At 38.3% G+C, this 16399-nt stretch overlaps 2 protein-coding genes and 1 long non-coding RNA gene across 4 annotated transcripts; 2 read left to right on the forward strand and 1 right to left on the reverse strand.

Moving 5' to 3' along the window:
- Positions 1-2567: 2567 nt before the first annotated feature.
- Positions 2568-3541, reverse strand: LOC135677633 (uncharacterized). The gene is made up of 2 exons (XR_010514719.1): positions 3365-3541; positions 2568-3298 (listed from the first exon to the last, which is right to left on the reverse strand). It is a non-coding gene; the product is annotated as an uncharacterized LOC135677633 (long non-coding RNA).
- Positions 3542-5532: 1991 nt separating this feature from the next.
- On the forward strand, positions 5533-7885 carry LOC135675696 (aquaporin NIP2-1-like). The gene is made up of 5 exons (XM_065186094.1): positions 5533-5709; positions 5798-6022; positions 6750-6944; positions 7028-7089; positions 7434-7885. The coding sequence occupies exons 1-5, from the start codon at positions 5572-5574 to the stop codon at positions 7690-7692; spliced, it is 879 nt and encodes a 292-aa protein (XP_065042166.1). The 5' UTR covers positions 5533-5571; the 3' UTR covers positions 7693-7885.
- A 1222-nt stretch (positions 7886-9107) lies between these two features.
- Positions 9108-14027, forward strand: LOC103986795 (uncharacterized). Of its 2 annotated transcripts, none has more exons than XM_009404891.3 (8): positions 9108-9260; positions 9646-9971; positions 10620-10691; positions 11198-11262; positions 11377-11530; positions 12531-12620; positions 12709-12798; positions 13676-14027. In XM_009404891.3, exons 2-8 carry the CDS (start codon positions 9690-9692, stop codon positions 13796-13798), a joined length of 876 nt encoding a protein of 291 aa, XP_009403166.2. In that variant the 5' UTR covers positions 9108-9260; positions 9646-9689; the 3' UTR covers positions 13799-14027. The 2 variants fall into 2 exon arrangements, with proteins under 2 accessions (XP_009403166.2, XP_018683735.2); XM_018828190.2 differs by lacking the exon at positions 9108-9260 and adding an exon at positions 9277-9334.
- The last annotated feature ends 2372 nt before the right edge of the window (positions 14028-16399 follow it).

The following is a 16399-nucleotide window of genomic DNA, read 5'->3' on the forward strand; positions in this document are numbered from 1 at the left end:
AGGTGCGTCTTATTTTGATGATCATAGACTCAGATCATCAAAAAATCAATTATTGAGCAGGAGAGTCGAATGTCATGTCAAAAATTAGACGTCGAATCGAAAGATTAGTTAACGTACCAGAGATCTAACTTCATGCTAAATGTTCGGACATCGTGACAGAAGAATCATATATTACATCGAAAGATTAGATATCGTGAAAAAATTAATATGCTGATGGAATGGACAATATATCAACAGAAAGGACAATATGTAAGAAGTTCGAATGAAGTGTCGAAAGAGTAGACAATGTACCGAAAGCTTCGAAGATGTGTTGGATGAGTGATTGATTTATCAAGATTTTAAATGAGATCATTTTGAGTTGTTATTGGGTTGAAGTCATTGGACTTGAATTATGACTAAATTAGACTTATTAAAAGATTAAACTAGTGACTTAAACTAAGAAGTCTAAATAGTGGCATCATTATGAGTACTGCCTAAGTCAGCCAACCAACATTATTTGATACGATGGTCTCTTAAGCTTCTTGAGGTTGAGGGCTAGTTGGAAGTTGGAGTGTTGATATAGGATGGATTCGACGCAAGCGTCGTGGAATCTGTTGAATCGGTCGTCGTCACTAATGGGGCATTCCAAGTCACTCTTACACTACCTAATAAGTCTATGATTTGCAATCCAAGAGCAAACAAGTTTTCAATAATCTCTCTCTCTCAACACATTTTTGTAGATATAAACCATAAGAAAAGGAACCATAAAGATAGAGAGAGAAGAAGAAGAAGAAGAAGAAGTCAGAGTAAGGCACCGTGGTAACGTTGTAAGATTTGGCTAGACGATGGTTAGCGGGATAAGTTTCATCGTTGTTGTTGTTTGGCTAAAGGCCATGGATGTCAAAATTTGCTGCCGACTTCTCCATTGTTGTTCTGACTTGTTTTTGCAGTGTGATCACCGCCACCATGCACATTTGAAAGAAGAGATATGATACTCTATTCTTTTCTTACAAATTTGAATTTATATTTTAAAATATTTTATACTAGAATTATTATAATTTTTATGAATATATATTTTGAATGTTAAAATAATTATTTAATTTCATATCGATGATGTTTACCTTATAATGATCATTTAACCTTAAATTATAAGTTGATGAATGTATATATTTTTATTTGATACATTATCAACGTTTCATAATGAATTAAAATAAGTATCGTTGTTCGTGTGATACATGAATTTCATAATAAATTGATATATTTTATTTTTAATAATAAATATGTTTCATGAGCATTTAATATATTTTTTATGATTTTTTTTTTTTTTGGTTTCTATCGATATGTATGGTTACTGATATTTTTTATATTATATTTATTTTCAGAGTAACCTATAAATTTGTAATAGATTTGAGACTTGGATAGAAGAGATTTTTTTCGTAGAAATAATTTTGTTTAATTGAATTGTTGCTTTGTGTTGAGCATCTCACAAAGTAGGGAACCTAATAGTAGAGGAATCACACACCGCTGGAAACACTCGGCATTCAATGAGCTTAGATGCTCAGGTTTCCACATTCACGTAAACTTGATACAATTGCCTATTCTTAGATACGTCCCCTATTGCACTCGATTTCCGAAGTATAATTCGTCGCTTTACTGATGAATACTAGCAGTGATCTCAGCTTCATTACTTAGAGAGAGAGAGAGAGAGAGAGAACACTTGGTGCGTGAGCCTTGTCGCTTACTTGCATTCTTTAGGATCGGGAGAAGGTTCACTTGCTCCTTGAGCTTGAGGATTGCTCGGAAGTAGGAGTGCTAGTCTCTGATAGACTCAGAGCAGGTACCGTGCGTCTCCCATTCGTGTCTCCAGAACTTGTTGCTATCGCCACTAGGGCATTCCAAGCTTGATAGGTTCACTATCATGCTACCTAACAGGTCACTCTCTCTCACACATTTTATGGATAGAAATCACAAGAAAGAGAGCCACAAGATAGAGAAGAAGAAGAAGAAGTCAAAATAAGGCACCACCTTGGTGGCATCGTAAGGTTTAGTCGGACGATAGTTAGACGAATAAATTCCATCGTTGTTGTTTGGCCAAAGGCCATGGATGCCAAGATCTGATGTGCTTTATCTTGTCTTTACATGAGAACCCTCTTCTTGTCCTGAAGAACTACGATGCATGGATATCATCATCTTGAGCTTTTTAGGCTTCGATCGGTGAATCCCAAGGAACAAACACAGTTGGTAGCGGCCGTCAAGAGCTTCGCTTCTCCTGCTATTTTTCTCATTAGTTAGATCTTCTTTAGATTTTCTAGTGATCTGGATTTCTTGTCGATTGGCTTTATATAAAATCATAGTGATGTTCTATAAATATCCTGTAAATCGAATGAACAGTGAGTGCATTATGAACCCTATGTTTTCTTTCACCAATCGATACTTAGTAGAATTCTATCAGTCCATCGAGTTGTTGGCCTCCGTTCCGCAAATCATGTCGCTCTTGTTTTGTGATCACACCAATCAAATCTTGTCTTAAGAAAACATGCATTTGGAGAGCAGAATCCAATGAGTCACACACTGAATCGCAGATCCTATTTGCTGAGCTCCTCTCGGATCAAACATAGTACCAATTGGCTCGATGAGACGCCGAATGACAAGCCTAAAACTTATTCTTGACGTTGGGCGTCACCGTGAAGCGAAATCTATTCTGACAACACTCATCCAGAAACGTTGCTCATTTATGCATCTAACATCCGCACGGCGGCCAAATGAAGCAAGTTTTGGTGATGGAGAAGACAAAGTGAGGTCGAGGAGGAATGGCACGACGCCGAAAGCTAAGAAACAGTTGCAACATCACATGGAAAAAGATGCAAGCATTTGGCACAAGGCATCAGAGAGAAAAGAGAGCCAAGGAAGGCTACAGTGAAACGATGAAGGAATTTAGCACCAGAACATATCAAAAGAGAAAAGAGCACAGTGAACCACATCCTTCACATCCATTGGCAAGTTCTATGGCTCAAACGCATCCTTGTCAGGCGGAATATAGTCATCCACAGTCACCTCCACATAGAATATAGCACGAACAGCTTCCTTCCATTGCTTCTGTGTCATTCAAATCTCCTTTTCCGGCGCAGGGAGACTTGTGGTTTAAGCTTCTTCGGGGTCTGCAATAGGTTGTCTTCTTGACGAGCATATCACCTGTGACATACCATCTCTCGGGAACAACGACTCGATGCCATGATCTGTACGTGTGCGTCCTCTCGGGGTGCAGCGTGGGCGGTGGAGAAAGAGAGAGATTCTCTCTCTGAAGCATCGCACACGGAACCTGTTCCAGGAGATTGAGAAGCTTGGATCGCCATTGACCGACTCAGTGGTGGCTGGATATCTCTACCTGAGATGACGGAATGGAATCAGCACATCTCTCCATGCCTCTCGTTCTGCATCTGGGTGCAGTGAAACGTCTCCACTCTGCCATTGTTGCTTGTAACATCAATTGGCTCCAAGCTTTGAAGTGGAGACATTAAGGTCAAGAAGTTGCCTCCAAGAATCATGCTTAGTGGCATGTTCACTGCATCCATGTCCATAACATCAATACGATTATTACTCTGATAGCCGCAAAACATCCGCCACGAGAAAGTTGCCGGTTTTACTCTCTCTCTCTCTCTCTCTCTCTCTCTCTCTCTCTCTCTCTCTCTCTCTCTCTCTCTTGTACTGGTAGTAAATGACATATAGTGATACCCAAGCTTATTAACTATGCAGTCTGCATTTAGCATGTAAAAACAACTTGCATGGTGTCACTCGGCTGAGTCAGAGATGTAAGAAGACATGGATAGGAATCACAATCTTATGAAAGGAAAGAACAAGAAGAGAGGGATAAACCAATGGCACCAAAGCAATGGTTGTCCATGTCGAATGGACTGACATTTACGCGGTCCTCAACATGTATTCTGTTCATCAAATGCTGACAAATGTATTGATGAGGACTGCGCAATGCGAGTGACCGCTTGCACTGTTTTCTCCAAACAAAACCATACCTATCGACCATGAATAGTTGTCACATATTTATGGTAGTGGTGAAGATGGTGCACCAAACTGTGTTGCCATGGTTGAGAGATGCTTCAATAATAAGGCTTTTCGAAAGGTAGGAGTTAGTGCAAGCAACATGCCATTGTCCCTTCCTTGAAAGTTGACTTCTGTGCACAGAATTCCTCAATTAGTGCATATCAATCCCATACATAATTCCTCAATTAGTTGGCTAAACAAATAATGACTTGAATCATATGCAAGAAGATATGAGCCGACCGATCTTTCTATAATACATGCTATTTTATGCGTTTAGGTGCGAGTTTACATGAAGACTACAAATCTTTATTACCTTAACCACTCAATTTTTAGACCTTCTTTAGCATTAGATTTGCAAGGTCAAACATCAAGAGCAATGGAAGCATATCTCACATGCAAAGCGTGATGAATCTATCTTCTTGTCTTTGTCATCATGGTACCAAACTTAGGTTCATTGTATCTTTTCCACTAAAATAACATTCAAGTGGTTTTGAGTTAAGAAAATAAACACTTAAACATGTTTGACATAAAAAGTAATCATAATATGCATTAAACGACAAAAACTTCTTCTCTAAAGTAAATCCGTAATGTGTATTAATTGTGTCATTTTAGCCATCGCCTAAGAAATCGCAGCACATTAGAATGATGCCTTTGTCTTCTTAGTTGGTCTCGTTTATACGAATCATATTACGAGGAATTTGCCATAGTTTATCTTCATGGTTGACATCCAAAACAATTGGAATCATGTGTCAATTTTGTGTAAGTTCATTCCACTAGAAATAGCATCATTACAACTTCACTATCTCCGAGCATTACTGTGTGAAGGTCTTATTGTCGTTTTGAGATGACAAAAAGTTGTAATTGATACAACCTAAGAACATGAAAATGTTGAAATGCTTATTGATGTCTAATAATTTCATTAACTTTTTAGAATTACTCTTCAGATTTTTGATTTATTAAGCATTGACAACAAAACAAAGGCCAAAATGACAAATCTAATAAATGTGATTTGTCATATATATCCTACAGTGAGAGAACATGAATCATTTGAGGAACAGTACAGTCCATTATATGCATGTATCAGCATCCAAACATGGTACTCGAAACAAAGCAACCAATGAAAGAAGAAAACTCCAGTCAAAACTACTCTTTCCTAAATGATGGTAAGATACGGAGGATTAGCCACTCATGCATCCACAAAAGCTTAGATGTTGTTTGGCTGGCCTTACTAATCCTTCCTCTATTAACTATGGTTTCTCAAGATAGTGCTTTCTCTCCTTTTGAGATCAAAAGTTAGGATTGGCTAAAACAAATGAGTGCCAAAAAGATCCACAAAAAATTTGATCCCATGTCTTTGACATCTTTCATGTGGAAGTGACGTGTGTGCAAGCTCATGAGAAGAACAACATGAATACTGTGTCCAGGCTTCTTTGTCCAATGCTTGGCATCAACATGAGCAGCTCCCTCTATAAATAGCAGCCTGGAAGGACACAGGAAGACCACACCTTGAGGAGGAGTAGTTCTTGGAGATTGGAAATGGCTTCCCAAACAAGGCCTAACATCTCCAATGAGATCCATGACATAGATGTAGTCACAGCTCAGAGCTCCGTCTCTCCCCGTCTTCTTCACCACGAGAGCTTGAGAGAACTCTTCCCACCCTTCCTTGCAAGAAAGGTGCCGCATGATGCCCCCAACACACACGGTTCATAACGACTACTCGCTTCATCTTCCCTCTGACTCATTCCTGTTCGTGGAGTTTCAGGTCGTTGCTGAGATGATATCCACCTTCTTGCTGGTGTTCGTGACCTGCGGTGCCGGCGCCTTGAACAAGAGCAACTCAGGCGTGGTGTCGCAGCTCGGCGCATCGGTCGCCGGAGGGTTGATCGTCACGGTGATGATCTATGCCGTCGGCCATATATCAGGGGCACACATGAACCCTGCCGTCACCTTCGCCTTCGCCGTCTCGAGGCATTTTCCATGGATTCAGGTGTGTTCATCCACGCATCTCTTCCACTACATCGAATCTCGTCTCTTTGTACCCTTAACTGCGCTTACACCACAGTTTCGAAGCTTTCATCCTTTTACCATCCGAACTAAGAGATAAAATAATGAAATAAACATTTACAAGGCATGCAAATTATTGAGAAGCTGTTGACATACATATAGGATGCCATATATTTCCTCTATCCTCAGAATACAGCATCATCTATAACAGTCAGTCGGTCATGAAAACAATGAAGCTGCATGTTCTTTGACTCCATACGCATGTACCATACTAGAGAAAAAAACAAGTATTAATGGTGCTGACTGACCATTAATTTTCTTCTTGTAGTTTATAATTCAATAAATAGGAAAAGAATAAAAAAGAGAACGATCTCTTTTTCTTTGATAATGAATGTATTGAAGTGTGTAACAGAGACAGAAAAGCAAACCTTTTGTGGTCTATATCACAAGGTATATATTTTGGCTTTCATTAGTAGTTCCAAAAGATAAGTGGCCAAATGACATGTTCAAATTGGATCAAATCATCCCACAATAAAAAAAAAAATAGAGCCAAAATAATCCTTCTCAGAAGAGATTCTTTAAGGTTGCCACCACAAAGCTAGAAAGGGATATGTTCTCAGGTCCCATCAACTCCTTCTCCACCACTGAACTCGCATCGATGCCTCAGTGCCTACCTCTCTTCATGGCTAACCTTTTGCAATCACTTTCAGGTGCCCTTCTACATGTGTGCTCAGATCTCGGGGGCCATGGTCGCCTCCTTCGTCCTCCGGGAGCTGTTGCACCCGATCACCAACCTCGGGACAACGACGCCGTCTGACACGGCGGTGAAGGCCTTGGTCATGGAAACCGTGGTCACCTTCTGCATGATGTTCGTCACGTCGGCGGTAGCAACCGATACCAAAGCTGTGAGTCTCTGATGCTTATTCTTGTTCCGACATCCTGCTACTGCATGCATGCTTGTTTGTGACCCATCTTTGTGGTGATACAGGTAGGAGAGTTGGCAGGGTTAGCTGTTGGTTCATCAGTGTGCATAACCTCCATTCTAGCTGGGTAAAACAAGACATCTCATTTTGATCAATTTGTAGTAATTTAGAGACTATCAGGAATGCTAAGCACATGAACCAATCCCAATCTCAATCTTAATCTTGCAAGATCATTCATCATCTAACGTAACATGCACAAACCCTAATATATGTACATATCAGACAAGCATGATAGCCAGCAGCCACCTGCTCACCAAAACTTTCCATGCCAATAACTACTGAAAGCAACAAAGATTAGGAACAGCGCTAACACGAGTGAAGTGACTGTAACTCCACTCTTAGGCGATAACAACGCTAAACACAAAGGAAATCGTAGGTATACACCACTTAAGATGAAATGGAGTTGTGCAGGCCGGTCTCAGGAGGATCGATGAACCCCGCGAGGACATTAGGACCGGCGGTCGCGAGCAGGAATTACCAATCGCTCTGGGTGTATTTTGTTGGCCCGGTGCTGGGCACCGTCTCAGGCTCATTCTCCTACAGCTTCATTAGAATGACTGAGAAGCAGCAGCATACTACTGCTGCACAGAAGCTGTCCTCCTTCAAGCTTCGACGCTTGCAGAGCCAGGAAATGGCGAGCCCCACAAGCAATGCTTTCGAGAATGTGTAGCTTCGTCAGGAGCTTATGGGCATTGCTAAGTATCATCATCTTCTGCAGCTTATGTTAATGATGTATGTCCGTGTAAGGCCGTGCCTCTTAAGCCGGTGACAGGCTACTTAGTTCTGAAGTCACTACTCCTCCTCTGTAATCTATGGTGCAGTTTTAGACTGCAACATCATCTTATGAAGCATTATTCTCACCATCATCTGAAAATTCAACTTTCTCGAAGCAATTTATAAACGATCATTCAAGAGGACATGCCACACAAAGCGAAGAAGCTGCATGAGAAATTAATTGCTTAGACTATCATTTTAGGAAAAAATAATTTTGACCAGAGCAAGAAAAGAGATGCATAGTTGATTGTTGCTCCATTCTCAGCGCACCAAAGATACTGTCGTTAACGAAATGGGATTTCTACCGGAGAAAGAAACGATGTTGACCGAAAGTCCAATGGAAAAATAATAAGAACTTCTAGTGCTGATCATTCAATAGAAAATCTCACCTTTGGAGAGTCGTGTAGCGCATTGTGCTACTGCTTAACGTACGAGTCGATCTTTAACGAAAAGAGGAAGGTCAAAAGAGGTGAGCTTTGACCATGAGACATGCAGAACCGAGTTAGCGAACAAGTAAGAGAGACGAAAAGGTCAAGTCACAACTGCTCTTCTGTCCCCATCTCCTCTCCATCTTTCAGTCGTTTTAGAAGTTGACTTTTGAGGAAGGGTGAGTGCTATTATACATCATGCATTCTTATAGAGATTTGAAATAGTCTCATTGAGACGACCGGATTCATTTCTTTGTTCTTTTCCATTGGTAACTACAATAATAGAGCAACATTAGGATATGATTTCAAGTACATAAATCACAATAAAACTTTTGACTTGGCATGTAATTCATAAAAAAAAAAAAATAATGGTTTTTTTTAATGAATCTCAAAGTGTTTTTTAAGTCTGTAAATGGCAATATATATATATATATATATATATATATATATATATATATATATATATATATATATATATATCAACACCCAAACCTTCCACGGATTGTGGCCCCCACCGCCTCAATCAGGGCCGCGTTCTACGCAAATCACGTCATGCCGCGTCTTCCACTACGCGGAGAACCAAATCGCCGTCAACGACTAACGCCTCCTACCAGCCGTCACTCGCTTTCCAAAGAATACAAATGCTTTTACTTCTATTTTAATTACCCGTTCATCTACCTTTTCTACAATTGGCCGGTTTGGTGGTGTCGGAATTCACTCCATTCATTATTCAGGTATGCCCGTTGGTTCTTTAGGAACGGAAAGTAAAGTATCGCTCCACGAGTCGTATTACAAATACCTGACTGTTTTACCTGCCTTTCAATTGGAAAGACGTTTTATGATGGCGTGATGATTTATCCACAGGGCCACCAAAGGTTGCCAATGGTAACGTAGGTAGGTCTGTGGGTAATAATGGGTGGTAAACTTTCTGCCAACAAGCCTTATATATGAGTTCTATAACAATTGCCTCGCCCCTTCTGATAGCAGCCGTGGACGAACGAAACAAGTGGACGCGTTATTCTTCCGCTCTTTAGAGGTACGCCGATCTCTCTCTTCTTCTCCTTCTTGTAGTTTCCTTGTGGGAATTCTGGATTCTGGTGGAGAAACGCTGTAATTTGTTGTTATTTTTGTTGTCGATCCCCTATTCTCCTTTAGGTTCTGAAATTTGCGCCATTCGATTTGGATTCCATGTCAATTGCGTTTTTTTCGTTCTTTCCCGAGTTTGGTTTATCAGATTTGCTTCTAAATTTTGATTCTTGATTAGGGTGTTCAATGTCATCTAAATAAGATACTCCTCTTCAGCCATCAGATTTGCTTCTAGATTTTCAATGTAAATGGCTGATAAAAGGAACAACTTTTTTCAGTTGTCTTGGAATTGCTGGTTTTTGACACATATGAGGTCATCTATTTTTGGTTTACAGGAAAGTTTGAGTAGGGATTTTGGTGGTGAAGACGCAGGAAGGTGATGGGCGATCATGTGGTGTTGCACGTTGACCGGTTGATGACTCCCCAAACCGTTGAGACGGAAGGGGGTTCGGCATCTTCAGCGGAAGCTGCCCCTGTCCCCGCTTTGACCCTTTCTTCCATATCGGAAGCCGGCTCAAGCGATGAGAAAGGAGGGCAGGAGGAAAGCAAGATTGCTGAGGAAGAGGAGCCTCTTATTCAGATGGTAGACTGCCGCATATGCCAAGAGGAGGATCACATCAAAAACTTGGAGGCCCCTTGTGCTTGCAGTGGCAGCCTGAAGGTCTCTGGACATTTTGGCAACTTTGTCTTTTTTGGCTTAAATTTTAGTTAACTGCTTTGAGGTCAAAATTCCTCTATAATGGGAATTTACTTCTAAGGTTTTCTTCTAATAAGTTTCTTTAGCTGGCAACTTTGCTTTCTTCTATTTCGTCATTTGATTCATTAAAAGTAAACAGACATGATAAATTGGTTTGTTATGTTACTTGAAGAGAGATGAATTTTTATTAGAGTTATAATTTTTGTAATACCTCAATTAGTCCCATATTAGAAGTGATCAAGACTAATATTAGTTTATAAGGGTCTTATGGATATATTATTATCAATTTTAATTTAAGTATTCTGGTCAATGGTTTGACCTCAACGAAGTTGATAGAAGTTATCAGGGTCAGGACTCATATGAGCAACCAGCGAACTGTGTCGAGGATGTCAAGGGGGAGATTGTAACAATCCTACGTCAGGTTTGATGGGTGTACTACTAACAACTTCAGCTTAAGCATTTTAATCAATGATTTAGGTTTAAGGAAATTGATAGGCTAGTTATCCGATCAGCCGTGACAATTTCACACTTGTTTTTGTATGTATGCCTATTCTTTCTTTTCCATTTTATTTATGTCTAGGTTGTTCTCACTTGGATTTTTATGTTGTGCAGTATGCTCATAGGGCCTGTGTGCAGCGTTGGTGTAATGAGAAGGGTGATACAACCTGTGAGATCTGCCATGAGGTGAGTCATGGTTCTAACAATAATTTTTCAGTATTCTCCTCCATGTACGTGTTATTCATGTTCCTTGGTATAGAAGAATATACAGTTTAATATTTTTTTCTTAGATGAGTTTAAAATGTTATTCATAAAAGGGTTTTCATGTGTTTGATGTTCATAATAGTATTTGTCTGTTTATCTATTCATGTTCTGATTCATGGATCACTAGGTATTATATTAATGCGGTAGGAAGTCGATCTTAAATTATTTCCTGGCTTCCAAATCATGGATAATAACTAACATATAATGCTTTGTGATTCATTCAGTCAATACTTTAAGGCTGTTTTTCTGTTTAGCATTACTCATGTTTTCATTTTGTCTTAAGCTTGCAATATATTTTAAGCTTCTTACTCCAAGTGCTTACCTGATTTGACTAAACTGGTGTACTCATATCTGTTGTGTTAAAAGTTAACAGTATTTTTTTAATCTAAAATGTATGTTATTAATTAGCCCTTCCCTATGATTTGCAGCAATATAAACCTGGGTACACTGCACCGCCACGAGGGCATCCTGATGAGACCACAATTGAAATCAAGTATGTTCTGTTCATAATTTTTATGACACTTAAATTATGGTGAAGGATTGCAATAACTTTCTCTGACTTAATTTCATATTCTGATTATTGTGATTCTTTTTGTTTGAACTGCAGTGGTGGTTGGATTATTACAGGTTCTCCTTTGGATTTGCATAACCCCCGGATACTAGCCATGGCAACAGCACAGCGCCACTTAGTTGAAGCTGAATATGATGAATATGCAACAAATGCTAGTGGGGCTGCTTTTTGCCGCTCTGCCGCTCTAATAGTAAGAACCTATTATGAAGTGGAATCAGCCAGTGATGCTTTATTTATTTAATGAACCCTTTCAAAATATAGCTTTTCATTTAAAATTGTGAAGCTTTTAAGTTCTGGCTATTTCACATATCTATTTGTTAGTTATCCTGTAAAATGTACATGAAAATTGTAGTTGTTTTTTATGTAAATTATTTATGTAGACACACATTCCTCTCAATCATAAAATAGTTTCCTTTCATGAAGCAATGAAGATGACATAGGAAGGGAATTATTTTGGAAGACCAAATCCTTTTCCTTTTTTCTGCTCTTTTCAATATGCCTTGTTACACCGAGTAAATCAATTATCTTGTGCATTTATTTTTAGGAAATTGTTTCCTCCTTACTCATGTAGGTATCAAACTTTCAGATAAAAGTGGCTAGAGCTGTAATACAATCTCTATAATGATTCAATGGACTGCTTCTTTATTTTATGTAAATGTGCAAAATATATTGTAGTTATGATTGTGTTGTTTCTTTAACGTTTGATCATCATAATAGTTGGTTTCATTGTTTCTTATTTTACAAGTACTTGATTTGGAATTGTATCTATTTTGATTTATATTTCATACAATGATCTCCTAGATAGGTCCATTCAGAGTTACTGCTTTAGTCTTTAAAAAACCACCTACACTGTTTGTTTTCTATTTATTTTTTGTTACAAAAGAGGGGGTGGTTAAACTTGCTATAGCTGATATGAAAATTTTGAGATTCCCCCAACTTTCTTGTCAAGCTACCCTTTTTATTATCCTGATCTTTTCTTGGGCTTTTAAATTTTCATTACATTATTGTTTGCCTCTAGAAGTTAGGTCTGTTTTGTTGGCTTGTGCAGATATTTTTTGCCTAATCTCAACATTAAAAATTGTCAGTCAGGTGCTTGCCAAAAGTATAATCACACGGATAGGTGTTCAAATCTATTGCATACCTGAGTGTTTTATTTGTATACTTATGATTATTTTTTTATTTTTTTGCAGTTAATGGCTCTTTTGTTGTTGAGGCATGCATTGACCATTTCGAATGCTGATGGAGATGATGATGACCATGATGCTTCCACCTACTTTTCAGTAATTGAAAATTAAATAACTACCTTTTTTTTTGCTTTAAGTTCTTGCTTGCCACTAGCCTAAATAACATATAATTGATGATTTTCAGATATTTCTGCTAAGGGCTGCTGGATTTCTGTTGCCATTTTACATCATGGCTTGGGCTATAAGTATTTTGCAGCGTCGACGGCAAAGACAGGTCAGAATTCTTATGATTATAAAATGTCAGTGCATTTTGGAACATATTAGATAAAGGATTTGATTTTCTCCAGAGTTGCAAAGATTGAACTTTTAAGGCATGCAAAACAAGCAACGCCACATCCATAGAAAGCAAGTCAACCATAATAGCATAAGTATAAAGACTAATCCCAGTTTTCCATTTTTAATAGTATATCCTTTAAATATTTAAAACAAAATTGTTGTACACAACTAAATACGTGATGGTCATCGTACCAATCCTTTTGACAGATAACTTTCTGCCTATCACTTCCTACATGGAAACCTAGTTCTATGGTGGCACTAGTTGAATCTGGTGCTTTCCAACTGAATTAGTGAGCCTCATGCGGACTAGATCATTATTAGTTCTAGAGATAATATAAGTCAACATGGTACCGTAACCAGTTTAAAAGTCTGGATTTGTAGAAATTGAATTTGCATGCATAAAGTTGATCTAACTCTAGGATCAGTTGAATGTGGACTGCACATGCAACCCAGAAAACTCCTTACAGTGGCATGGGGGATCAAATCACCAAAACAAACAGTATATGCAATCCACTTATTTTCACATGAATAAAGCACACTTGGTTTGAGATTACATTGATGTAAATGCATATTTCTTTGTGGATGCATATATAGGTGTTTGATTATGCTGCATCATTACTTGACCACAATTTGAGGGATATCTGTTGTTTTGGATCAAGAATTGATTTACATACCGGAAGCTAGTAAATCGTTTAATCCTGCCTTTTCCTCCCAAAGATCAGTTTAAAAAATGGCATTATGTGGTTTAAGCCTTTTGTTACCATTCTTCAGTTGTTATCTGCATCTGACATGTAATTTTGAATTCAAATACCCAGGAAGCAGCTACTTTAGCAGCGAGTGAAATGGCATTCATACTGCAGTCTGGCGAACGACGTGGCTTGCACTTCACATTAGCACCAGAGTCACCTGCCACTCCCCACCAAGAGCCACAACAATAACAGTTATTATTTGGAAGCCTCCTTTCTGTAGGCTTTGTTGATACAAGAATAGATTCTTGTCCATTCTTGTAAGCTCTGAGGCATTGGAACCGCAGGTTGCAACTTTGGCAGCATTTTGCTGCCTCCATAGGATGACATTGATATCGATACTCTTCTTTCATTTTGTTGTAAATTTCAGTTGCATGTAACTTCACGCTTCCCCGAGGCTAAAGTTTTCAAATTGTACTTATCCAACTCTCTCTCTCTCTCTCTCTCTCTCTCTCTCTCTCTCTTTTGTATCAGAAACTTCGTGTTGACCTTTTTTTTTCATGTTATTATCATGTGAATAAAATGTATAAAGGAAATAAATGTATTTAACATTATTTTCCTCTATATCTCACAGTAGGTACACATGAGTCCATCAGAGCCTTGTGCTTGAGTGGTCATCGACTTGGTTTTAAAACACCAAGCAGAACGTAGCAGATTGTTGTTGGTGTCTCACTTTGCATGATAAGAGATACCAGTTGATAGTGGTATCGACTGTTGAGAGTATAACACGAGTTCTAGTTATTGGGATAATACAAAATATCATTCTGACCTATACCAAATGTTCATAAGACTTGAGATTAAGATTTGTTACCGATCTTATCGCCATGATTGACTATTGAGATTTACATTGGAATGTTTTGATGTTGATTATGATATACTAATATATGTTTTGAGATGATGTTTAAGAGGTTTCCACTTGGCATGATTGATTTCAGTTGTTCTATCTTTTAGAGTAACTTTCAAATCTTAATTAATTCCAATGTTGAGAGGGTCATCATCTACCACTGGATAGCACTGCATGAAGAAGGTCTTTAATCTTTGGAGTCTTAATATGAGTCATAGGACTGATTTTATTTAGTGTCAGATAATAAGATTACTTGATCTATATATTGTTCTGAAATGTTATAAAAGCATATCATATTATACAACATGTGACTTGTAAGAAGGTCCTTTTTTTTTTAATCTTTTGCCTGTGCAGCTATCTGCTGTTTATGTTTCTTCTCATTTGGAGTTGATAGCTTCCTTATAGGTTCTACATCAGACAATGCACATATATTTATCCACCTCTGTCAGAAGAAAAAAAATGCAACAATATTTTTGAAAGAAGATAAAGTTTTGTTTCATCATTAGTTCATGCCCATGGTGATCCACAGTGAGAAAGAAGGATGACTCAATCAATCAGAGTCCTGACAATTTTCATTTATGAATGAATGTGAGGTACAAAGGCATTTCACTTACTGTTGAACTTTGACCAGTGGAATCCTTCTAGTGAGAACTTGATTATTATTTTCAGGTACTCTGATGAGAATCTTTTGTAGATGGTCAAAATGATGGCCAAATTTTCTTCAAGATTAATTTTTGTGTCTCTTTGAATTCAACAAGGATCAGAGACATGGAATCACCCTTGACATGGTCTGTCAGCTATTGATCACTTCAAAACTCTGTTTTTATGCTTGAATAAAATTGATAGATAAAATAATCAGGAATGTGTTGATTTATCTACTTCATTGATAAACTTAAAGTTAACAGGCTAATTAGCATTCAGTAACCATTTGCTCTGTTCTTATATACTCACAGTTGTTGCTTTTGTTGTAGTATATGCTGGTGGTGCTTTGGCTGGAAACTGTATTCCATGGAACAAAGAATGAGATGGTCTGTGTGCATGAGGTTTTCAAACTGTAGGGTTTCTGAGGAAAAAGAGAAGGGATGATTGAGTAGACTGTAAGCAATTCTGCTGCATTGAAGCTTCTTGGCCTCTGGAATATGTATATTTCTTGTGAGATGGTCACTAGAACAAAGTGACCTATTGGGTTGCACACCACCAGTATGAACTGTGTGTCATTAATGGCCAAGTTTTACCATCACAGCTCCAAATATAGCATATAAAATACTCACATGAAGACTTTTAAGGCACACACATCACTATTTAAAGTCACAGTTTCATGACTGAACACATGCATACAGTGCATGTTGGGAAATAATAGTTGGATTTGAAGCCACAAATTTTACCTTTGCTTTATCCTTAGTTATATAATCCTAATATAATAAGCTATGAACACTGCAGCCATTGCATCCTACAAATTCTTGGCATGTTAAGAGAGACAATCCATCTGCTCTACAATGTTGTCAATGGATCGAGGCCTGCATATATGTTCAGCAAGTGAACTGCATGTGGATGAACAGGAGGTAAAAAGAGTCTGTGGCTTGTGGAGAACCACATAGAGTTATTGATTAGCACATTCTGACACATATATTTCAGTCCAGTTACAGATATGAAAATTGGTTCTTTGTCATTATAATTACATCAAATTTTCCTTACTAATTTACAATGTCAATACACAGCCTAAGAGGATGATGGTTTTCCATATGGCTGCTTAGCTACTGAACAGAGCATGGATTCTGCATGGGCTATTAAGCAGATCTATATGCCATAGTCGTACTTGGTTTTCCTTGAAACCAACACTAACTTAGGCCTCAATTCATGTAGCTCACTCACTCTCTTGATATCCCAAACCCTTTACTTGCAAGTTTCCCACCCATTAAGATAATTGAGCTGCTTAATTCCCCGGTGTG

Source organism: Musa acuminata, chromosome BXJ1-6 (assembly GCF_036884655.1).
Source record: "Musa acuminata AAA Group cultivar baxijiao chromosome BXJ1-6, Cavendish_Baxijiao_AAA, whole genome shotgun sequence".
Taxonomy (NCBI): Eukaryota; Viridiplantae; Streptophyta; class Magnoliopsida; order Zingiberales; family Musaceae; genus Musa; species Musa acuminata.

Coding starts and splice junctions, on each gene's coding strand:
- LOC135675696 (XM_065186094.1), top strand. CDS start 5,572: ATGGCTTCCCAAACAAGGCCTAACATCTCCAATGAGATCCATGACATA. Junction 6,023..6,749: donor GGCATTTTCCATGGATTCAG/GTGTGTTCATCC, acceptor AATCACTTTCAG/GTGCCCTTCTACATGTGTGC. Junction 6,945..7,027: donor TAGCAACCGATACCAAAGCT/GTGAGTCTCTGA, acceptor GTGGTGATACAG/GTAGGAGAGTTGGCAGGGTT.
- LOC103986795 (XM_009404891.3), top strand. CDS start 9,690: ATGGGCGATCATGTGGTGTTGCACGTTGACCGGTTGATGACTCCCCAA. Junction 9,972..10,619: donor CTTGCAGTGGCAGCCTGAAG/GTCTCTGGACAT, acceptor TATGTTGTGCAG/TATGCTCATAGGGCCTGTGT. Junction 11,531..12,530: donor GCCGCTCTGCCGCTCTAATA/GTAAGAACCTAT, acceptor ATTTTTTTGCAG/TTAATGGCTCTTTTGTTGTT.